At 38.1% G+C, this 25482-nt stretch overlaps 1 protein-coding gene across 3 annotated transcripts in view; it reads right to left on the reverse strand.

The window, feature by feature from the left end:
• The window catches only part of MGAT4A (alpha-1,3-mannosyl-glycoprotein 4-beta-N-acetylglucosaminyltransferase A), a 130200-nt gene that overhangs the window by 77675 nt on the left and 27043 nt on the right, over positions 1-25482 (reverse strand). For all 3 annotated transcript variants that reach the window (XM_069072969.1, XM_069072971.1, XM_069072970.1), the window contains exons 2-3: positions 24812-25146; positions 2589-2756 (exon numbers count right to left, since the gene is read on the reverse strand). In XM_069072969.1, coding sequence (XP_068929070.1) covers positions 2589-2756; positions 24812-24905 — 262 coding nt within the window. In that variant the 5' untranslated portion in view covers positions 24906-25146. The remainder of the gene's footprint in view (positions 1-2588; positions 2757-24811; positions 25147-25482) is intronic.

Genomic DNA, 25482 nt, shown 5'->3' on the forward strand with positions numbered 1-25482 from the left:
ATAAGTTCCTTATGATTTCTTTTCCATGTTTACCTTCTCATGCTTCTCTTGCTTCTTGTATCTGAATGTCAAATTTTCTATTCTCTCTGGTTTTTTCAGCAAGAATGCTTGAAAGTCCTCTTTTCACTGAATGACCATATTTTCCCCTGACACATAATACTCAGTTTTGCTGGGTAGGTGACTCTTGGTTTTAATCCCAGCTCCTTTGCCCTCCAGAATATCATATTCCAAGCCCTTCGATCCCTCAGTGTAGAAGCTGCCAGATCCTGAGTTATCCTGATTGTGTTTCCACAATATTCAAATTGTTTCTTCCTGGCTGTTTGTAATATTCTCTCCTTGATCTGGGGATTCCGGAACCTGGCTATAATATTCCTAGGAGTTTTCTTTTGGGGATCTTTTTTAGGAGGTGATCGGTGGATTCTTTCAACCTCTATTTTGCCCTCTGGTTCTAAAACATCAGGGCAGTTTTCTTTGAGAACTTCCTGGAGGATGATTTCTAGGTTCTTACTTTGATCATGGCTTTCAGGTAGTCCAATAATTTTTAAATGATCTCTTCTGGATCTATTTTCCAGGTCAGTGGTTTTCCCAATGAGATATTTCACATTGCCTTCTATTCTTTCATTTGTTTGGATCTGTTTAACAGCATCTTGATTTCTCATAAAGTCATTAGCTTCCTTTTGCTCCAATCTAATTCTGAAGCAATTATTCTCCTCAGTGAGCTTTTGAGATTCTTTTTCCATCTGGCAAATTTGGCTTTTTAAGGCATTGTTCTCCTCATTGCCTTTTTGAGCCTCTTTTGCCATTTGAGTTAGTCTATTTTTCAAGGTGTTATTTTCCTCAGTCAGGCTGTTGACTCTCAGTTCTTAATTTTCTTGCATTGTTCTCATTTCTCTTCCCAATTTTTCCTCTACTTCTCTTATCTGCTTCTTAAGGTCCTCTACGGCCTGTAACCAGCTCGTATTTTCCTTTGAAGCTTTTGGTGCGGGAGTTCTGACTTCACTGTCTTCCTCCTGTTCCATGCTTTGCTCCTTTTTGTCCCCAAAATAGGAGTCTAATGTTGGAATCTGCTTTGTTTCCTTTGCCTGGTCATGTTGCCCCTCAGTCACTTGACCTGTGTCAAGTGTCAAGGCTTTTTGCCACAGTAGGACTCTGCCACCAGACAGGGGAGCTTTCGTCCCAAACGCTGGGGTTTTCTCAGCTGCCAGAGGTATTAGGTGGGTGCCCTCTCTGAGGTCTCCACACACTCTGGCAAGCTAGACACAGACCCCAGGACCTCCACCCTAGACTGCAATCCAGATCCAAGCAGGTTAAAGCAAGAGCAATTACCTCTCAGACTGGTGCTTGGTCCCCCTACACTCTGCAGGCCAGGAGCTAAACCTGCCACGTGGCGCTGGCTGCCTGTGCCAGCAATCTCAGCAGCTTCTTGCCCCATGGGCAAAAGCCATGCACTCCCACTTACTGGGTCCCAAAGTCCAGACTGCACTGACCTCTCCCTTTGTCCTTCGCATCTATGTGTTGATAAATCTGGAAATGGCCACAGCTGCTGCTGATCTGGAGTCCCTCCTGCTGGAGGCTGGTCAGGCCCACCCTGGGGCTAAAGCCTGGGGCTGGGCTCGGCTCCCAGAGCACTGCACTGGACAATTCCTGCCAGCCTCCTGGGCTGTCCTCAGCGGGAGGTTAGCTTCTCTGTGTCATTTTGTGGGTTCTGCAGCTCCAAAGTTTGTTTAGAGTACCAGGGAGGTCATGTTTCTACTCTGCCATCTTGACTCCCAACAACCGGTGTTTGTAAGACATTAAGAAGCTGGCTAGGTGGAACAGCGAACAGAGCACCAGCCCTGGAGTCAGAAGGACATGAGTTCAAATATGGCCTTAACACTTACTAGCTGTGTGACCTTGGGCAAGTCACTTAACCCCAAATGACCTGCCTTCCCCTCTCCAAAAAGCAAAAATAAAGAGAAGTTGGTCTTAAAAATCCAGTAGGATCTGGACTATTTCCTACTTAGGTCCAGGTCTATTTATTCCATTTAACTTGAATTATGTTAATGGTTTTATTTAGTCCTAAAGCCCAAAATATATGATAATCTTACTTTTGAAGGTGCCATCTGGGTAACAAATACAAATTGCAATGCTATCATGCAGATATAAAAATTACCCATGCGTTATAAGAAAATGTAAAGTAAAACTTCAAGCAATTTAAACACTTCATATTGTACTTCAAAAAAGGAAATAAAACCAAGTTTCATTTTCCTGTTTCCAATGTAAACTGTACTGCTATAATTTGCTTTTATATGCTCTTTAACAATTTTGGCTAATTGTTAGGACAAGCTTTTAACTTTACCACAATAGGATGAAGATGTGTGATGATGCTATTTCTCCCTCTAATTACTAGCTTCCCAGGGAAAAATAACAAAAGCTGACTACATGCAACATTACATACTACATAAATGTTTATAGCACACAGATTGATGAGTAATATTCTACAAAATTTCAATTCACTTTCGTTTCAAAACACAATCTTAATATCCTGCTAGCTGTTTCCAAAATTTTCTAGATCCTATCATAAAAATATAAAAAAAAATTTATCGTACCTGAAAAATTACTTGATGCAGCCTTGGTTCCATTTGTTTCTGCTATTACACGTCTGAATTGTTCTAAAATTGCATTTAGTTCAGAAGAACGTTGCAAGATTCTATGTTCAGCTATACGGAGACGCTGTTTCAAGGCATGAAATTCTGGCTGATATGCGATCAATTTTTCTAGAAAGAAAAATATTTCTAATTATTTCCTTTTAAAAGCAAAAAACAAACACTATAGCCAAAAAAAATTTATAGAACCCGAATAATCATGGTTTCATTAGTTAAGAAATTTCACTAGTTCATTGGCATACAGTTGAAAGACAGAAGCATACAAATACACTCTTTTTTTTTAATTAAAGCTATTAACAGTCTGACTGTCACAAATAGATATATAATAACTGAGGAAACAAAATAAGAGGTATGTGACTTACTTGTAAGGCATGTCAAAGAGGTAAGTCACTTACCCCTGTTTGCCTCAGTTTCCTCATCCCTAAAATGAGCTGGAGAATCTTTGCTGAGAAAATCTCACACAGGTTTGAAAAGAGTTGGACGTGACTGAACCAAATGAACAACATGTGGTGCTGAGAAATGTTATTTTTGTTGCTTGGTCGTATCTGACTCTTCATGACCCCTTTTGGGGTCTACTCAGCAATGATGCTAAAGTGGTTTGCTATTTCCTTATCCTGCTCATTTTACAGACGAGGAAACTGAGGCTACAGGGGGTAAGTGACTTGCCTGGGGTCACACAGTTTAGTAAGCAACTGAGGTTGAATTTGAACTCAGAAAGATGAGTCTTTTGGAATCCAGGTCCAGCACTATATCCAATGCACCACCTAGCTGCTGGTTTCCTTGACTCTGCTTCTTTTGCTGTGATTTAATTCATGTAGATCTTTTCTTAATTCTCTGAATTTGACATATTCATCATCTTGAAGGACAGCAGTATTCCAATAAATGCATGTGCCACAGTTTCTTTAGTCATTGCCCAGGGGATGGGCATCTACTCTATTTATAAGTCTTTGCTACCACAAAAAGTGCTGCTATTAATATTTTTGTGTATATGAGGACTTTATTGCTATTAAGAGTCATGCTGGAATATAAATCTAGTAGCAGAATCTCTGAGCCAGAGCGTTTGGACTTTTTAGTCACTTCATTTTCACAATTTCAATTTGACGACCAAAATGGTTAAACTGACTCACAGCTCCTTCAACGATGCATTAGGTGTGTCTATCTTCCCACAACTTCTCCAACACTGAATATTGCTCTCTTTTGACATCTTCGGCAATTTCCTGACTCTACAGACTGCACAGACTGACCCAACTGATTGCTGCATCAGTTGTTTTTGTTATTCTGTTTCTTTCCCTTTCTTTTTTAGTCTCTGTTACAATGGATGGCTCTCTGGGGAAGGGAGAGGAGAGGTGCATACTTAGACATAAAGGCAATGTAAAAACGAGAGCTAGCAATAAAAATTTAGCATTTTTTAAAATAAAAATTAGTGTTGCCAAACAAATTAATTTCCATATTCGGTGTCTGCACCATATGTTGTCTGTATAGTGTGATCGTCTTAAAGACCATAGCTTCTTATCTTAGCCCATAGTATCTTAGTCCACAAGTCCTAATTTTTAAATCCACTCTTCCAAAATACAAGGTATGTTTAACCGTATCCAGTTTCACCTTCATTGTCCTTATTGTCATACATTCCAGAATGAGGTAATCTCTTTGTGCAAAGTTTTCCATCGTTTCCAATCCGTCGATTCTTCTTGGTAGAAATCAGGTCCTGGGAGAAGTCTCCTTCCTGTTTTCTCTTACCCTTTATAAACGAAGCAAGTTTAAAATGTCTAAGTTGCTCCATTTCTCAATTAGATGTGTGGGAAACTAGTAGTCCTTTTCACCAGCACAGCATGCTGCCATGGCACCTGATGAGGGATTTGTTTCCAGAACTAAACGCTCCTTACTGGCAAAGGTAGAAGACCCACGTGATATTATCTCTGCTCCTTCCTGCTTTCTCATCATGCCCCCCCCCTCTTATCTAGATTATGGCTTTCCATAAAGAAATCTGTATTTTAAATCAAGATCATCTTTAAAATTGTTACCTCTTTCTAGAGGTAGATAAGGAGGGCAGTAGATAGAGCACTGGGCCTAGAGTCAGGAAGACCCGAGTTCAAATCCTCCCTCAGACACTTGCTAGTTGAATGACTCCAAACAAGTCACTCAATCTACCTTTGTTTCCTCAACTGTCAAACAAGGAAAATAACAGCACCTACTTAGCAGGGTTGTTGTACAGATCAAATGAAATACTTATAAAGTACTTAGCACATAGTAGGTGCTTAATAAATGTTTATTCTTTTCCTTATTTTCCAAGTCCACATTTGGCATCACCCTCAGCATCATTCCTTGTTCTCTCCTATTCCGCCTCTAAGAATGAGGCAGCTCTTCTTGCCGATACCAAGTCCTCCATGTCTTTCCTGGATTCTCGTCTTATTTTCTCTTGCAGGTTGTCCCTTTAATCATCTCCTCTCTCTCGAATTTCCAAATATTACTTAAATAATCCCAAGCCTCATTTCCATCCTTAAAAAGCAATTACTTGATCATGCCCTCTCATCAAGCTATCATTCCTATATTCTTTCTCCTTTACATAGTCAAATTCCTAGGAAAAGGTTTCCAAACTCAGGTATCTCCACTTCTAATCCCACTCACTTCTCAATCCCTTATAGTCAGATTTTCATCCAAACCACTTCACTGAAACTTGTCTCTCCAAGATCAATAATGTTTTCATTATTAAATTCAATAGCTTTTTCTTAGTTCTCATCGCTCTCTTCTTCTCTTGGTTCTCATGTTTTGTTTTGTTTTTAACTCCTCTGCACTATTTAATGCACCACCCCCTTCAAAATACTCTCCCCTCCTTGGGTTTCTGTGGCACCATTTTTCTCCTGGTTTCCTTGCTACCTTGAACTGACCAATCCAGTTCTCTTTAGCAGGATCATCATCCAAGTCTCATATTCATTCATGGCTGTACAAAGGCTCTGTTCTTAGCCCCTCCTTTTCTCTTTCTTTTTCTTGAGAATCCCATTAGCTTCCACACATTTCAATTACAATCTTTATGCAGATGACTCCAAAATCGACCTATTCAATCCTCATCTCTCCCTAGAGCCTCAGTCCCACAAGTTTCTCAAACTCAACAAATTCCAAACAGAACTCATTTTTCCCGATAAGCCTAGCCTTCTTTCTAATTTCCACATTTCCCGGCACATTTCTCTTTTACTGGATTTGTAATTTCATCAGTGAAATGACCTGCTGATGAAGAACTCCCTCTACCAATGCAGAACAGCATCTGCATTGCAACTTAGTCTTAGAGAATTTTCTGGGTGGGGCTGAGAGGTTAACCAATTTGCCCAAGGTCAGAGTCAGTAACTGTTAGGTGCAGATTTGAACCCAGCTCTTTATCCACTATGGCCCACCAGTTCTCAAGACCACTATTCTTCTAGAGGTCCAGGTTAAAAATCTCAAAGTCGGTCTCAAATTTTTACCCTCACTCACTCTAGCATGCAATCAGTTGCTAAGTCTTATTGATTTCAATCACTACAATACAACTTCCATTCACAACCACTCTTCTTATTCAAGCCCCCATTACCTTTCACTTTATTGGAATAGCCTCCTAACTGATCTTGAATCTAATCTTTTCCCCTCTCCAAACACACACAGCCTCTATGCAATTAAATATTCCTAAAATTTTAAGAATGATACTTTAAAAATATTACCTCTGTCCAGCTAAATATTTGGAAAAATATTCAGAATAATCAATGTTAGGAATATTTAGCTGGACAGAGGTAATATTCCTAAATGTTGTTCCTCTACTCAAGGAGCTTCAGGAACTTTCCCATTGACTTTAGGAAAAATACAAACTCTTCTGTTTGATATTAAAGCTATTCACAGTCTGACTGTCACTAATAGATTTATAATAAGTGAGGAAACAAAGTTTGAGCCATGTGACTTATTAGCAAGGCATGTAGGTGGCACAACAAATCAGGTCCAGGGCCCCTCAGAAGGCACAAGGACATAGAATACAGATTTGGCAACAGATTTTTATACTGTAAAAGAAAACAATAAACAGGATATAAGATTAGGTAATCAGATTCCTTATTGGAAAGATTTGGTCCTTTCTGAGCTGGGAGCAAGAGAGTGATAGAGTGGAATTCCCGCAAATCAGGAGATTTACATGAAAATGACAAAATGGAGATTGATGACAAAATGGAATTGCTGTTCATAGAGAAGCCAGTTTGATTCTCACAATTTCCTCCTTTGATCCTTGCCTCTCACCCTCATGAATTACTATCTATAAACCAAAATTTAAAGTTTTTAAAAATATGTTCATTATCAGCATTACATACCAAAAATGCTCCCTAGGAAGCATCCTTTAACATTAGCTTAGCAAAACAGCTAATACAAAGTCTTAGAACAATAATGATACATAAAGCTAAGACAGTCCATTTACCTATGGTGGCTAATGTGCTATTTCCCAGCAACTAAGTGAACCAAGAAGAAGAATCCCATCAAGGGTCACTTGGTTTAGGTAACTGTGTTTCTACTATAACCTGTTGAATTTTATGAAGATTTGTCACAATTTCTCCTAATCAGTTAATGTAGACAAAACCACTTATCAATCATAGCACAGGGTTCACCTTGTGAAGCCATAATAAGGTCTAAGATCATACTACTTTGCATGTAAAAATTTGTACATAAGCCCATTTGTTCTAAAGAAACTGCCTTGATCTGGAAAGGAGGAGTTGGACTCCCTTGTGGCCTCAATTTCAGTGAGTGGTTTCTAGGAGCCTATTCTAGTGCTACAACCCCTACAAAGGGAAGTAAGTACCAGAGCATCTTCATCCCTAGCCCTTTTCCTCCTTTACAGGTCTTTGGACTTTTGTACCTCCATTAGCTAGGGTCTCTTCTAACCCAAGTTTCTGGTAGTTTTCTTTCCCATTAGCCCTATGGTATGATTAAAGACTGATACTGGCAGGATTGAATACCTGATCCCACATGTACCAAACCAATTTAGGGGAAGAGAGGAACACTGGCACAACCAAAGAATCATCCAGGGGCTACTAGTCCCCAAGGAACTCCTGAAGGGAAGTATTTAATTCCCTCAAAGGTTTTATTATTCTTATAGTACAAATATGTATAAATATCATGCCTGGTCCAGCTTAGCATTTTAAGGATGGCTGACTGAAGAAATACATTGAGTTTTGTTGTCTCTAATCTCATTAAAGAGGTAGGTTTTTAACACAAATAAAAGAATCTTCTTTGGTAATATCAAGAAAAGAAAAAAGTCAATCTACACATCTTCAAATTTCTTAAATCTATAGTATCATTATGGTCTTGCTTCTTGGTAATACAGAAAGGAAAACTCAGAAGGGGAGTGGTAACTTACAAGCAATACAGTACTAAATTTGATGGCAGCAAGGGTCACATTAAATTTAAATCCCCACCCTCCCCTATGGACAGACAGACACACTCAGTGAGAGAAACTCCAAGTAAGAAGTGGTTTTGCCTTCTGCAGTCACACAGACCCACAGATACCTGCTTGGCACAAAACGCTGTTTTGACTCTGCAATTTCAGAATCGATGTAAAATAGAGAGTGGTCAAAATCAACAGAAGCAGAATGATGACAGTCACTGGGCCCTCAAAGACAGCAAATTCTGTAGCAGCACCAGCAAGACTGTTACCTTTTTTATTGAGGGGGGCAGGCAAGGCAATTGGGCCCAAGTGATTTGCCCAAGGTCACACAGCTAGCCCAATGTCAGGTGTCTAAGACCAGATTTGAACTCAGGTCCCTGACTCCAGGGCTAGTGCTCTATTCACTGCACCACCTAGCTGCCCCTAGCTGTTACTTCTTCATCTGAAACACAGCACCCAATGTCATGACAAAGTTTAAAGGCATATAATGGAAAATGGTATAGATGGCTGCACTTTGTCCACAGGCAGATGGCAAGCTTGGGTTAAGTGCAATTATTTCAAGAGCTTGGGCACTGAGGTTAGCTGGCAGAGAACAAAACCATCAGTAAGTAAGATATGGACAGTGTTCTGCAAGAGGGTGTCAGAAAGGTATGATCTATCGGCCATATCTAACAGTCATGGAGAAGCAACCCTGAGGCAGGTACATCAGGGAGTGATGTGGCCAGGTTGAGAATAGAGTGTTTTCTTTGCCCAATACAGTCATTTCATATCTAGCAAGTCACTGATTGGAGAAAGCTTGTGATATCTCAGAGACCCTCCACTTCATGGGGCTCTGCACTACAAGTGAGGCCCCTAAAACCGAATCACTTGCCTTTTCCACCAAAAGGATGGTGGCTTCTACCACTAGCAAAGAGAGCCCTGCAACCACTGAATCTGAGCAGAGTAATATGCGACAGGACAAAGAGAGGGACCAAGGACCCCTGAAGCTGTGTACAAAAGTAGAAAATGGCTTACTGAGAGCTGGAAGTCTCAGTGCTGGAGCAGATAACGGGGCTTTCTTGAGTGCCACAAAGGCAGTAAGATGTGCTGGTTGAAAGTGTAAAAGTTAGGAAACATTATCTTTGGTTAAAGAACCAGAGTTGAATGATCTCACCCAATGACAGAATGCACTGGCAGCAATATTCAGCTGCTCCCAAAATAGCACAGAGCTGTCTTTGGTTGTGGGAACTGACAATTGTTGAAGAGCCTATGTGCTCTTTGGGGAAATCGAACAAGTGGCAGCAGAGAATGAAGCCAAGGTATTCCAGTTTAGGGAGGTACCACCGCATTCCTGATTTAGAAACCACTTATGACCCCTGAGATGAAGATCAACAAGAAGACAGCTGCTGTCATTTTGACAGACTTCAGCAATGGCTGCCACTAGAAGATCACCAAGACCATGTACAGACCAAAAACAATTACTCCTTGCTCTCAAATACTTTACATTCTAACGGGCAAACAAGTATGCACAAAATAAATACAAGATACTTTGTAGAGGAAGGGACTAGCAGTTGGAAGGAGAGGAAGAACACACAAAAAGCTTTATATAGAAGGTGAACCTTGAGCTAAACTTTGAAGAAAACCAGTAATTCTAATAGGAAGAATTGAGGAGAATGCACATTCCAGGCATGTGAGAGAGTTTATATAACAGTATGGGACCAAAGACTGTGTGTAGTGTGTGAGAAATAGAAAAAGGGCATCTTCTTTGGACCACACTGCTAGAAAGGCAGGTAGGATCCAGGATTGTGCTGGAGTCAACTCATAGCATCTGGTGAGAACCAACTGTTAAGTTTTCAATGAGAGCATTTATACCTCAGTTATAAATCAGTGCTTTTAGTATTGTGCTGTCTAGACTTAAGAAAATAATAAAGAGGGGGGCAGAGCCAAGATGGCAGAATAAAAGCAGGGACTTCCTTGGGCTATTAACCCAAAGCCCTCCAAATACCTGTTAAAAATGACTCTAAAAAAATTCTAGAGGTACAGAACCAACAAAATGACAAAGTAAAACAAATCTCCAGCCAAAGACAACCTGGAAGATGGACAGGAAGGACATAGCACACCAGGCTGGGAGCAGAGTATAGCATGACATGAGCCGTACCAGCACAGACAGGGCTAGAGCAGACCTAAGGGGACTGAATCACTGGTAGCTGTGGTGGTTAACAAACTTCTCAACCCACAAATGCCAAAGAGAACATAGAAGGTCACTGGGAAAACTCTGTAGGACTTGGCTGAAAGAGGAATGTGGTCTGGCCCAGTCCAGTCCAGCTGAGGTGGAAGCAGTGGCAGCAACAGCAGCTGCTTCCAGAACTCTGGGCCCACAAACAGTGGGGTAATCGAGTGACTGATACAAAGCCCTTAAAACCTGTGACAGTACACCCATCCTCACCCCTACCCCCACTGGAAGCTGAGCCCTACTTTGACAAAGAGTTAGAAAGTCAAGTATTTGGTTGGGAATATGAGCAAACAGAGGAAGAGAAATCAGACTACAGAATCATTCTTTGGTGACAAAAATCAAAACAAACAACCAGAAGATGACAACAAAGTCAAAGCTTCTACCTCAAAAGCCTCCAAGAAAAATATGAATTGGTCACAGGCTATGGAGGTACTCAAGAAGGATTTTGAAAATCAAATAACAGAAGTAAAAGAAAAATTGGGAAGAGAAGTGAGAGTGATGCAAGAAAATCATGAAAAACAAGTCAATAGTTTGCTAAAGGAGATCCAAAAAAATTCTGAAGAAAATAACACCTTAAAAAAAAAAACTAACCCAAAGGGCAAAAGAGGTCTAAAAAGCCAATGAGGAGAAAAGTGTCTTAAAAAGCAGAATCAACCAGATGGAAAAAGGAAGTCCAAAAACTCACTGAAGAAAACAATTCCTAAAAAATTAGAATGGCGTAAATAGAAGCTAAGGACTTTATGAGGAATCAAGCAATTATAAAACAGAACCAAAAGAATGAAAAAATAGAAGACAATGTGAAATATTTCATTAGAAAAACCACTGGCCTGGAAAACAGATCCAGGAGTGATAATTTAAAAGTATTGAACTACCTGAAAGCCATGACCAAAAAAGAAAGAGCCTAGACATCATCTTTCAAGAAATTATCAAGGAAAACTGCCCTGATATTCTAGAACCAGAGGATGATATGAAAATTGAAAGAATATACTGATCACCTCTTAAAAGGGATCCCAACAGGAAAACTCCTAAGATTTTAGCCAAATTCCAGAGTTCCCAGGCTGAGGAGAAAATATTACAGTCAGAAAGAGACAATTCAAGGATTGTGGAAATATAATCAGGACAACACAAGATCTAGCTGCTTCTACATTAAGGGATCAAAGGGCTTGGAAACAGATTGAAATAGAAATAGAAAACTGGAAATAGAAAATATTGGAAATAGAGGAAATAGAATTAAAACTAAGAATTACCTACCCAGCAAAACTGAATATAATACTTCAGGGGAAAAAAAAGTATATTCAATGAAATAGAGGACTTTGAAGCATTCTTGATGAAAAGACCAGAGCTGAATAGCAAATCTGACTTTCAAATATAAGAATCAAAAGAAGCATGAAAAGGTAAACAGTGAAGAGAAATCATAAGGGACTTATTAAAGTCACACAGTTTACATTCCTACATGGAAAGATGATAATTGTAACTCATGAGACCTTTCTCAGTATTAGGGTAGTAGGAGGAAAAAGATAAATAGAAAGACATAGATAGACAGACATAGATAGATAGATAGATAGATAGATAGATAGATAGATAGATAGATAGATAGATAGATAGATAGATAGATAGATAGATAGATAGATAGATGGATGGATGGATGGATGGACGGATGGATGGATGGATGGACGGATGGATGGATGGACGGACGGACGGACGGATGGACGGACGGACGGATGGATAGCTAGATAGACAGCACTGGCAACAGGTAAGCTAAATATGAAGGGATGATACCTAAAAAATGAAATCAAGGGGTGAGAGAGGAATATATTATAAGAAGGAGAAAGGAAGAAATAGAATAGGGTAAATTATCTCATATGAAAGAGGCAAGAAAAAGGTTTTACAATGGAGGGGAAGATGGGGGAAGTGAGAGGGAATGAGTAAACCTTACTCTCACTGGATTTGGCTTAAGGAGGGAATACCATATACTCAATTGGGTATCTTATCCTACAGGGGGAAGGGGATAAGAGAGGAAAATGGTAGAAGGGAGGTCAGATCGTGGGAGGGGTAGTCAAAAGCAAACACTTTTGAAAAGGGACAGGGTCAAAGGAGAAAATAGAATATGTGGAGGGTGGAATAGGATGGAGGAAAATGAGAGTTACTTTTTCACAACATGACCATTATGGAAGTGTTTTACATAACTACACATGCATAACCCATATTGAATTGTTTGCCTTCTAAATTAGAGTAGGTGGGAAGGGAAGAAAGGAGAACACTTGGAACTCAAAGTTTTAAATACAAATGTAAAAATCTATTTTTAGGGGCGGCCAGGTAGCACAGCGAGTAATAGCACCGGCCCCAGTGTCGGGATGACCTGGGGATCGAATCCAGGCTCAGACACTTAGCACCCACCCAGAAACACCTGGCTGTGTAACCTTCAGCAAGTTACTTAATCCCAATTGCTTAGGGGTGGCCAGGTGGCTCAGTGAGTAAGAGCACCAGCCCCAGTGTTAGGATGACCTGGGGATTGAATCCGGGCTCAGACACTAAGCACCCACCCAGAAACACCTGGCCATGTAACTTTGAGCAAGTTACTTAACCCCAATTGCTTTAAAAAAAATCTATTTTTACATGAAACTGGGAAATAAGATACATAGGCACTGGGGTACAGAAATCTATATTGCTCTACAAGAAAGTAAGGGGAAATGGGTTAAGAAGGTAGGGTAATTAGAAGGGAGCGAAGACTGGGGGAAGGGGTAATCAGAATGCATGTCTTCTGGGGATGGGGGAAGGGGAGAGATGGGGGAAAATTTGGAATTCAAAATCTTGTGGTAACGACTGCTGTAAACTAAAATAAATTAATTAAAAAAAGAAATAGCTTCTTTAAATAAAAGAAAATGATAAAGAAAATTTAATAACACAGATTAAACTTAAAAGGGTGTTGAGTACATTCTCCACCCACTTCCCATGAGTCAGTTGTTAAACATTTAACCAGAACACTACTAGTTGAAGCCAAGGTATAATGGCTTTAAATATCAAACAGAGGATACTGTACTTGATTCTAGAGGTAATAGGGAAGTACTGAAATTTCCTGTGAGAAAGACTGACATGTTTAGACCTGTATTTCAGGAAAATCATTTTGGCAGCTATGTGGACAGGGGAGAGACACTTGAATAGACCTCGATTATGAAGCAACTACAACAGCTTGGACAATAAGTGATGAAGAGGAATACAGCCAAGATGGTGGTGTAGCAAGAAGTAGTCCAGCCAAGCTCCCTACCACAACCCCTTTACACAAATCTGTAAAATACATCAGACCAAGTTCTCAAAAGGAAATTCAAGAAAAAATCATGATGAGTCATTTTTCCAACCCAGAGTAACATGAGGAGACAGAGATCTGAAAATACTAGGGTCTATCCAGAAATGGCTGTGCAGAGCATTCCAATATGCAAGGAGAAACTGTGCAACTGTGCACCAGAATAAGAAGAGGTCACAGATCCAGAATAAAGGAGACTGACCTTGCATGGGGTTCAGAGATCTGTTGATCTCTACTCAGTTTTAGGTGGCAAATTCAGGGAAGACTGAGGAAAAAACTTAGACCTAATTGTAGCAGCATAAGGGAGAGAGTGGTCAAAGAGTTTGGGTTGTGTACCTACAAGGAGTAAGTGCAGAAGTAAGAAGCAGCTCTGTTGACTGGAAGTAAAGATAGAGGACGGTCCCAATTGTAGTGCTCAGCCCAATCTCAAGACTGCTGCAGAATAACCAGTGCAGGAATCCTAGACCAAAAGAGAGCCTATAAATCTGTCACTCACCATTCCCAACCCAACTACTCTCCTAGACTTCATGAGCTCCAGAAATTCAACTTTGTAATTCACACCTCTTCAGATCATTTCCATCCCAACTGCAGGATCTTATCATGCCCCAATGTCAGATCACCCTCCCTTGCCACCCCCTTCTTTTCAGCTCCTTGTCATATATGGTCTTCCTCCATTAGACTGTAAGCTCTCTGAAGGCATGGACTGTCTTATGATTTTCTCTGCTTCTCAGGTTTAGCACAGTGCCTGGAAAATGTTTATTGACTCTGTCTTATTCTAAAACAACAGAGCTATTCAGATGGTTGACAATGGCTAAACATGGCCATGTCTAGCAGAAAAATAATAGAATTCCAACCAAGGCAGGCCCACAGATATACTGTTCAGACTCAAATCCAGGTAAGGAACTTGCAAAGTTAAGACCAGGAGGGTAGTGATTAAACTTTGCCCTGGATCAGAATGTTTTCTGGTTTCCAGACTGAGCTGTCCCTAAGATTTTAGAAAAACACAACAATCAATAACCCAAGAAAGCAGCAGCAGAACCAGCCAAGAAATTCCATTGGAAAGTGTGTAGGGCCCAGTTCTAACATCAAAACTAAGGCAAAAAATAGGTTGGAAGGATGAGCCAACAAAAAAGAATACTACCATAAAAAGTTATAAGGATTTCAAGACAAAATACCAGAATTACTCCAATATATATATACACACAAACTCTGAAAGAAAAACACAACTTGAACACACATTCAACTAAAATTCCTAGAAAATAAGAAACAAGAATGTTTATTAAAGAGTTTAATTATTTTGCATAAATGCAATAAGAATGCTAGTGGGGGGGGGGGGGGGGCAGAGTCAAGATGGCAGTATAGAAACAGGACTTCCGTGGGGCCCCAGCTCCCACCTCCTCCAATTCACATAAAAGGTGACTGTGAACAAACTTTGGAGATGCAGAACCCACAAAATAACACAGAGAGGCTAACCTCCCACTGAGGACAGCCCAGTGGGCCAGCAGCAAGCAGGCAGCACAGAGCTCTGGGAGCCCGTCCCCCAGCAAGCCCAAAGTTTTAGCCACAGGGCAAACTTAACCAAACAACAGCTGTAGGGACTTCAGATCACCAGCAGCTGTGCCGGTTTCCAGAATTATCAACACATAGATACTAAGGACACAGTGAGGGGTCAGTGCAGTGTGGACTTTGGGATACAGTAGTTGGGAGTACAGGGGCTTTTGCCCCCGGGGCAAGAAGCAGATGAAGCACATGGATCTGTAGCCACAGCCACACGTGGCTGCTTCAGGTCCTGGCCTGTAGATTTTAGGGGGAGCAAGTGACCAGCCTGAGGGGTAATTTCTTTTGCTTTAACCTGCTTGGATCTGGATTGCAGTCTAGGGTGGAGGTCCTGGGGTGTGCAACCAGCTTGCCAGAGTAAGTGGAGGCTTCAGAGAGGGCACCCAACTAATATCTTCGGCAGCTGAGAATACCCCAGCATTTGGTACGAAGCTCCCTTGTCTGTTAGCAGAGTCCTACTGTGGCAAAAAGCCCAAAAGTCATGAGCAAATGAGGGAAGCAAAATAAACAAAGCAACCCAACTTTGCACTCCTATTTTGGGGACAAAAAGGATCAAAGCATGGAACAGAAGGAAGACAGTGAAGTCAGAACTCCTGTACCAAAAGCTTCCAAGAAAAATATGAGCTGGTTACAGGCCATACAGGACCTTAAGAAGGATTTTGAAAAGCAAATAAGAAAAATGGAGGAAAAATTGGGAAGAGAAATGAGAACAATGCAAGAAAATTATGAAATGAGAGTCAACAACCTGACTGAAGAAAATAACACCTTAAAAAATAGACTAACTCAAATGGCAAAAGAGGCTCAAAAAGGCCATAGGGAGAAGAATGCCTTAAAAAGACAAATTTGCCAGATGAAAAGAGAATCTCAAAAGCTCACTGAGGAGAATCATTGCTTCAGAATTAGACTGGAGCAAATGGAAGCTAGCAACTTTATGAGAAATCAAGATGCTATTAAAGAGACCCAAACAAATAAAAAAATAGAAGGCAATGTGAAATATCTCATTGGGAAAACCACTGACCTGGAAAATAGATCCAGGAGAGATAATTTAAAAATTATTGGACTACCTGAAAGCCATGATCAAAGAAAGAACCTAGAAATCATCCTTCAAGAAATTCTCAAGGAAAATTGCCCAGATGTTTTAGAACCAGAGGGCAAAATAGAGGTTGAAAGAATCCACCGATCACCTCCTATAAAAGATCCCTAAAAGAAAACTCCTAGGAATATTATAGCCAGGTTCCAGAATTCCCAGATTAAGGATAAAATATTACAAGCAGCCAGGAAGAAACAATTTGAATATTGTAGAAACACAATCAGGATAACCCAGGATCTGGCAGCTTCTACACTGAGGGATCAAAGGGCTTGGAATATGATATTCTGGAGGGCAAAGGAGCTGGGATTAAAACCAAGAATCACCTAACCAGCAAAACTGAGTATCATGTTTCAGGGGAAAATATGGTCATTCAGTGAAATAGAGGACTTTCAAGCATTCTTGCTGAAAAAGTTACTATGGTGACAAGGAAGCTCAAAACACACATTCAGAAGAAGACAACAAAATCAAAAGTCCTACATCCAAATCCTCCCGGAAAAATATGAATTGGTCACAGGCCATGGAAGAGTTCAAAAAGGATTTTAAAAATCAAGTAAGAGAAGTAGAGGAAAAACTGGGAAGAGAAATGAGAGTGATATAAGAAAATCATGAAAAATGAGTCAACGGCTTGGTAAAGGAGACAAAAAAAATACTGAAGAAAATAACACCTTAAAAAACATACTAGGTCAAATGGCAAAAGAGGTCCAAAAAGCCAATGAGGAGAAGAATGCCTTAAAAAGCAGAATTGGTCAAATTGAATAGAAGGTCCAAAAGCTCACTGAAGAAAATAAATCCTTAAAAATTAAAATGGAGGAAATGGAAGCTAATGACTTTATAATAAATCAAGAAACAACAAAAACTAAGTCAAAAGAATGAAAAAATAGAAGATAATGTGAAATATCTCACTGGAAAAACAACCAACCTAGAAAATAAATCTAGGATAAATAATTTAAAAATTATTGAACTACCTGAAAGCCATGATTTTAAAAAAGTCTAGACATCATGTTTCAAGAAATTATGAGGCAAAACTCATATTCCAGAACGAGAGCATAAAATAAAAATAGAAAGAATCCACTGGTCACCTGCTGAAAGAGTTTCAAAATCAAAATTCCCAGGATTATCATAGACAAATTTCAGAATTCCCAGGTCAAGGAGAAAATATAAGCAAGCAGCCAAGAAAGAAACAATTCAAATATCATGGAGTCACAGTCAGGTTAACACAAGATTTAGCAGTTTCTACATTAAAGAATCAGAGGGCTTGGAAGATGATACTCCAGAGGGCAAAGGAGCTAAGATTACAACCAAGAATCATCTACCCAGAAAAACTGAGTTTAATCCTTCAGAGGGATAAAATGGATATTCAATGAGATAGAGTACTTTCAAGCATTCTTGATGAAAAGACCAGAGCTGAATAGAAAATTGACTTTCAAATACAAGACTCAAGAGAAACATAAAAAATTAACAGGAAGGGAAATTATATGGGACTTAATAAGGTTAAACTGTTTCCATTCCTACATGGGAATATGGTATTTGTAATTCTTAAGTCTCATTATTAGGGTAATTAAAAGGAGTATATAAAGGCAGAGGGCATATGTGTAAGTTGAATATGAAGGGATGATATCTAAAAAATAAAATTAAGGTGTGAAAGAGGAATGTACTGGGAGAAAAAGAAAGGGAGAGGTAGAATGGGGTAAATTATCTTACATAAAAAAAGGCAAGATACCATTTTTACAGTGAAGGGGAAGAGGAGAGAGGTGAGGGGAAAACGCTCAAAGAGGAAATAACATACATACTCAACTGGGTACAGAAATTTATGTTATCCTACAGGAAAGTAGGAGGGGAAGGGGATAAGAGAAAAGGAGTGGGGTGATAGAAAAGAGGGCAAACTGGGGGAGGGGAATCAGAAGCAAAACACTTTTGAGTAGGAACAGGGTAAAAGGAGAGAACAGAATAAGTGGAAGGGATAGGATGGAGGGAAATACAGTTATCAATATTAACTTAAAAAATGCTGAAGCAAGTTTCTCTGATAAAGGCCTCATTTCTCAAACATATAGAGGACTGAGTCAAATTTATAAAAATGGGAGCTATTCCCCAATTGATAAATGATCAAAAGATACGAATGGTTTTCAGATGAAGTAAACAAAGCTATCCATGGCCATATGAAAAAATGCTCTAACTTACTTACTGGAGAAATGCAAATTAAAACAAATCTGAGGTACTACCTCATACCTATTGGATTAGCTAAGGGGATAGAAAAGGTAAATGACAAATATTGGAGGGGACGTGGGAAAAATGAGACATCAATGCACTATTGGTGGTGGTGTGAACTGATTCAACTATTCTGTAGAGCAATTTGGAACTATGCCCAAAAGGCTATTTAAAAAAAACACTTTGACCTAGCAAGACCACTACTAAGTCTGTACCCAAAAGAGATAAAAAACAAAAAGGAGAAGAACCTATATGTACAAAAAATATTTGTGGCAGCTCCTTTCTGGGAACAAAGAATTAGAAATTGAGGGGATACCCATTAATTGGGGGAATAGTTGAACAAGTTGTGGTATGTGATTATGATGGAATACTATTGTACTTTAAGAAATGATGAGCAGATTGGTCTCAGAAAAACCTAGAAAGATTTGCATGGGCTGATACAAAGTGAAACGCACTGTACACAAAATAACAGCAATATTGTAAGATGATCAACTGTGAAGCAATACAATGATCCAAGCCAACTCTGAAGGACTTATAAAAAATGCTATCCATCCCCAGAGAAATAACTGATGCTGTCTGAGTACATACTGAAGCATACTTTTTAACTTTATTTTTCTTGAATATTTTTGTCCATGTTTTCTTTCACAACATGACTATTATAGATATGTTTTGCATGATGGCAGATGTATAATGTATATCAAATTGCTTGCCTTCTCAATGATGATTTCAAAATAAATGTTAAAAATTGTTTTTATGTGTAACTGGATAAAAATTAAATATTAATTTAAAATGTAAAAAAAAAGCCCAGAGAAATTGTGAAATATAAACACAGGGGTCAAGAGAAACATAAAAAGGTAAACATAAGCAAGTGATCATAAGGACCTAAACAAGAATGAACTGTTTATATTCTAATATAGGAAGGTTTTATATATATATACTCCCTTAGAACTCTATCATCAAGGGTCAAAAAGAAAATCTAATTAGAAATGTAACAGTTAAATTAACATAGCCTGAGGTACAAAGTTCTAAGAATGATTTATTTATTAGCAAATTTACCAATAAAAACTGTTTCCCCAGCAAATATAATACCTCAAATAAGGGGGACGGCTCTCTTTTATAATTTTGGGAAATTCGTTGTTGTCCTTCACACTCAAAGAGGCACAAAATGTCATCACTATGTTGGGGTCAAGGTACAGTGTACCCAACTATGGCTGATCAGACCAATATAAGCTTGGAAGGCTCTATCATAAATCAGGCACAAATAGTTCATATGAACATTTGGAGTGGAGAGATCTCTAAATTTATGCATCTTATGTTTCTTTTGAGCTACTGCAATTCTGGTTTGCTCATACAATACACCACCTTCTTTGATGTGGGCATACCATGCTGTGCAATCCTATGCCAGTGTCTCCCATGTCTCACAATAACTTTCAAAGTTCTTCAGAAAGACACTGACAGTGTCCTTATATTGCTTCTTCTCACCTCTGTGTGAATGCTTACATTGTGTAAGTTCTCCATAAAATAATCTCTTAGGAAAACAAACATTTGGCATTTGAACAACATGGGCAAGCCATCAGAACTGTGCTCTCTGCATTAGAGTTTAAATGCTTGGCAGTTCAGTTCAAGAAAGAACCTCATTGTGTGGTATCTTATCCTAACAGGTGATCATAATCTTCCTGAGATAATTCACTCAGATTCCATTCTGGCATGGTACTGGTAGACTGTCCAGGTTCCCAGGCATATAATTAGGTCAACACAACAACTCTGTAGACTTTAGCTTGTAGGTAGTGTAATACCTCTTCTCTCCCATACTTTCCTTCAGAGCTTCCCAAACACTGAAACAGCTCTGGCAATGTGTGTGTCAGCCTCATCATCTAGCTGTACATCACTGGAAAGTATACTGCCAAGGTAAATGAACTTATCCACAGCATTAAAAATCTCTCCATTTGCTGTAATTGATGGTTCCATGTATGGCTAGTGCAGTGCTGGCTGATGGAGAACCTGTATTCCTGGTGTTAACATCAAGCCAAAGTTAGCTCATCTCGGCCTCAGAGGCTGCAAGGAATGCACAATCATCTATGATTTACCATCAGTGTAGAAACTGACCTTGATGATATTTACATCTTCATTGAAGACATCTGACACTATTGCTGAAAACATCATGCTAAAAAAGTATGGCAGCAAGCACACAGCCCTATTTCACTTCACTATTGACTGGAAAAGTGTGAGAACATTATCCATTATCCAGAACCCATGAAAACATGCCACCACTGAACTGGCGTATAATACTGATGAACTTCTCTAGGCAGCCCAATTCTGCTGTGATCTTCCACAAGCCCTCACGACTGACAGCATCAAAACCTTGGTCAGATCAGCAAATATTATGTGTGTATAGACCTCTATTATTCTCCTGGCATTTCCCTGGAGTTGACAGGCAACAAACATCAACCGTTCCTTGGCCCTTCCTGAAGCCATATTGGCTCTCTGGGTAGATGATCATCTTCCACTTAAGGGAACAGTCTTTTTTTTTTTTTTCAGAATTTATATGTTTATTTTTAGTTTTCAACATTCATTTCTATAAGATTCTAAGTTACAAATTTTCTCCCCATCTCTCCCCTATCCCCCACCCCCACATGGCAAGCATAATGACTACCCTTTCCCCCAGTCTGGCCTGTTGTATATCCCCCCTATCCCTCCCCTTATCCCCTTACTTTCTTGTAGGGAAAGATGGATTTCTATACCCTGCTGCAGGTATATCTTATTTCCTGGTTGCATGTAAAAACAATTTTTTCACATTTGTTTTTAAACTTTGAGGTCCAGATTATCTCCGTTCTTCCCTCCTCACCCATCCCCACTGGGAAAACAAGCAATTAAATATAAGTTATACATGTGTAGTTATGTAAAACATTTCCATAATAGTCATATTGTGAGAGATTAACTATATTTCCCTCCATCCTATCCCACCCCACCCCACTTATTCTATTTTCTCCTTTGACTCTGTCCCTTTTCAAAAGTATTTGCTTCTGACTACCCCCGCCCCCAATCTTCCCTCCTTTCTATCATGCCCCCTTCTTAGCTGCTTCCCTGCTATTTTCCTGGAGGGTAAGATACCCAATTGAATGTGTATATTATTCCCTCCTTAAATCAAATCCAGTGAGAGTAAGGTTGACTCATTCTCTTTCACCTCCTTGCTCTTCCTCTCCATTGTAATAGCTTACACTTGCCTCTTTTATGTGAGATAATTTACCCTATTCTATCTCTCCCTTTCTCCTTCCAACGTATTCCTCTCTTACCCCTTAATTTTATTTTTTAAATATCATCTCTTCATATTCAACTCACTCTGTGCCCTCTTTGTATACATACATACACATATACACACCCACTTATACATACATATATATATGTACACATACATATATACTCCCTTCAGCTAGCCTAATACTGAGAAAAATCTCATGCTTAAATGTTTATTGACTGACTACTTTTATTTTTATTAAAGTGTTATTTACTCTGACAGACAGAATATATTAAATATAAAATTTTCTAAAGAGATGGTCTAAAAACTGATGATATTCAAAACATCTTATGTGATTATAATATCTATTTCTTCCAAGCACATACAAACTTAATATCCACTTCCAGACTTGGCTGTTGCTAAGATTTAAAGGGATTCCTCTAGCCTTATAAACCTACTCTTTGAAAAAGTCTTCAGCTAAGGGATCTTCTTCTACATTTTATTTTCTCTGTGTATCAGGGAAGCAACCTTAAGTTACAAAAAATTTTGACAAGTATACTGAAAATTAATTTCAGAAAAGGAATACTGCTGTGACCAACAGGTTTGTGATTCAGGTCTCCTTTCTGCTTTGTTCTGAAAATATTATTTCGAATTCTTTCGAAATACAGCAGACTGAAAAGGTGAATCTTTGGTTTTAATGAATTTTACAGAACCTGCTTTATGACATTACACATGTTTAACTCTCATAAACCAGGTCCACAAATTTGTCTTGTTCTGTATTATTAACTTTGTTTTTAAATTGTATTTTAATTTATGCTCTGAAAATTCTGCAAAACCTCTAGCCAAAAGCATCAAATATCTGACTTGATTTGTGAAAAGAAAAATTATTCATAGATTTGAAGTAGACAGAAGATTAAAGTAGGGTTTTAGGACCAACTCCATATTAATCTTCATTTACCCACACTAGCACATTACTGACTACCATAGGAAGAAAAAAAAAAGTGCTACGTAAAGAGAAACAGGTTGACACGGACTGGCTGTGATTCTGGGCAACTCACTAAACCCCGCAGTGTTCTTAGCAACTCTCAGAGACTATAAATTAGAGATTTCCTCACATGAGAATTCCTTACAAACTGGGGACAATCATATTGATTTAACCCAATCAATAAAGTATGGATATGCTAATTAAATATTTTAATACTTACCACTGAGTTAAAAGTAAAAAAGCAAGAGAGATCTCTAAACAGTGTTTTATAAATATTATAAGTTCAAACACTTGAATAGGCAACTTTCAAATAAGGTTCAAGTTAGAAAAACTATTTCTCTAATTCAAAGGATGTTAAAGAAGAAAATCTACCAGCTATGTTTTAAAATACTAGAATTTTTAATCTTTTCAATAAGGGAAGGAAATAAATGAAGGATATAGCATTGAATTTAAGTTAGTAAGAGAATCAGCTTTCAAAATTCCATTAAGACCCTAAACCTAAAAATATTTTACACAGCCTAAGAAATGATCAAGTTGCTTAGTTATTGTTACCAAAATAGATATAGTTTCCCTAGAATAAGAAGCCATATGCTTACTCTAATATTTCATACGAGGGAATTTTCAAAGTATGCTAACAGGTACTTCTATCTCGCAGATGATAAAGAGAAGAGATCTTGTCAGTTACTGTATAACAGCTTTTTTCTTTATGGGGTGAGGGAAGGGAAGATATGCACTCAAACGTGACAACAAAGGTATCAATAAAACTTATTTTTAAAAAGAGAGAAAGGCAAGCATTAACACAGCTACATATACAATAATTTAATGAAATGGAGTTAATAAAAATATTTCTCCAAACATACTACTCTTCAATAATGTTACTTTGGCAGTGCTGAGAAAGCATTTTTTTATTTCAGAAGATAAGTTTTCAATAAAATATTCTCAGTGCTTGAAAGTAAAAAGTTAAAAAAAAGAATGAAAAAAATACCTCATACTGCTTTCTCAAGAGAAATAAGACTACAAACATAAAGAGGTCATAGGGTAAAGTTATCTTTAGAAGTCTTTTAAAAGCCCTTAAGAAACATTTCCCATGTTATATTTTAATATGGTAACTAGCATAGTTTACATTCACATTAGGTTTCCCACGATCCATTTCTACACATATATTAAAAAGTGACAAGGAATTCAGCTCATATAACAATCCTTTCAGCCACTTTCATACTTATGAGAAAGGCATTTCAACCAATATAATTCTTTTAATAAATAAAGGCAAAGATGAGCAATCTGTAAGTTTGTGGGCCACATTACTCAAATTACACTATTTTAATGCTTCTAAAACTTTTGCATATAAACAAAGTTTCCTCCAGACAAATATTGTTAATTTAGGTTCCATGAACTTTTTAAGAAATATTTAAAAAATTTTTTTATATTCCTGTTTTATTTTATACATTTAAAAATATGATTTTGAGGAGTCCATAGAGTTCATCAGACCACTAAAGGCATCCTATGAATAAATTTGACAACAACAAAATTTAACAACTCTTTCCTTAAGATAATATTAAAAAGAAAAATGGAAACAGTTGAAGAAGGCGAAGTAACAAGTAAATTTTTTATGAGGACTGGATAAAAAGAATCATACTCTAAATATGAGTACAGCTCTCAAACATATACTAAACTGACACTTAGAACTCACTCTGAAACAATTTCCAACACGACTAAAAGGATGAAATTGAAAAACACTAAACTCAAACTCTACTCATTCATTTAATAACTTTGCTTAAAGAACAATCTGTCAACAGGTGCAGTTAAAATCAAAGTAATTACTAAGTGAACTTGATGAGAATGACTATATTTTAAATGTTATAAGCAATGTTCAACATCTCATATGTTTACATTACTCAATAAAACAAAAAATTATATTCTTAAACTTAGACTAATATAGTATAAACTAACAAACAAAGCATTGCTCTTGACAATAAGTGTTGAAGTACAGAACTCAAATCAAAAAGATCAGTAATATTCTGTTGAGATCCGCATTCTCAGAAGTGCTTAACTGTGTATATATAATCAAGTGACACAGCTTCCTTGCAAAGCTATAAAAATATTAAGACTTAACTGATAGCACAGACTTGATTTATCTCTTCTATCTTTAGACAAAATGTTAACTTTTATGTATATTCTCACAAAGTCATTTTCCTTACCTTTTCCATTTTGCCATGAAATATACCAAGACAAACTGAGGAACGAAGTGATAAAAACTAATACAGTTGTCACAGTTCCATTTCGGAGCCTCATCTCATTTCACCATCACAACTGTTCATGTGTTTTTGATGACAATGAGGACCAGTATCGTTTCTTATTGTTTTGAAGTCAATTTATTCCAGCACTAGGGGTTTCAGGTCAAAAACAAGAAATGAGAGAGGTTCATTTCAAGTGCTCTACAAAACAAGTCCAGCTGAAACACCATTCAAAATTATCACCCAAGTGCTTCTTCACGGTCTTCATATAGCTGACTGCTGGTCTGTGATCTTCCTTCCTATTCAGAAAGAAAATACATTCAGTGATACAGTGAATATTAATCACTATTAAGTCTGAATTTTAGAAAAATGCAAAGATTGGCTACTATTAATTATTCATCCTATTTATTCTTTAGAATACAAACACACACACACACACACACACTAGATACTATCTTTTTGCTAAGGCAGCAGTTTGTCAGAGATCCATGAATTTTTTTTCTCAAATATTCTGTTAAATATTTCCATACATATTACATTTAAAAATAAATGTGTTTTTCTATGTCCTATGTATTCTATTTTATGAATTTATAGGACATTCTGAGAAAACGTCCATGGACTTTACCAGACTGCAA

The sequence above is a fragment of the Petaurus breviceps genome, unplaced genomic scaffold (genome assembly GCF_028583685.1).
Source record: "Petaurus breviceps papuanus isolate PSGF00001 unplaced genomic scaffold, PetGlider_PUasm1.0 90849, whole genome shotgun sequence".
NCBI lineage: Eukaryota > Metazoa > Chordata > Mammalia > Diprotodontia > Petauridae > Petaurus > Petaurus breviceps.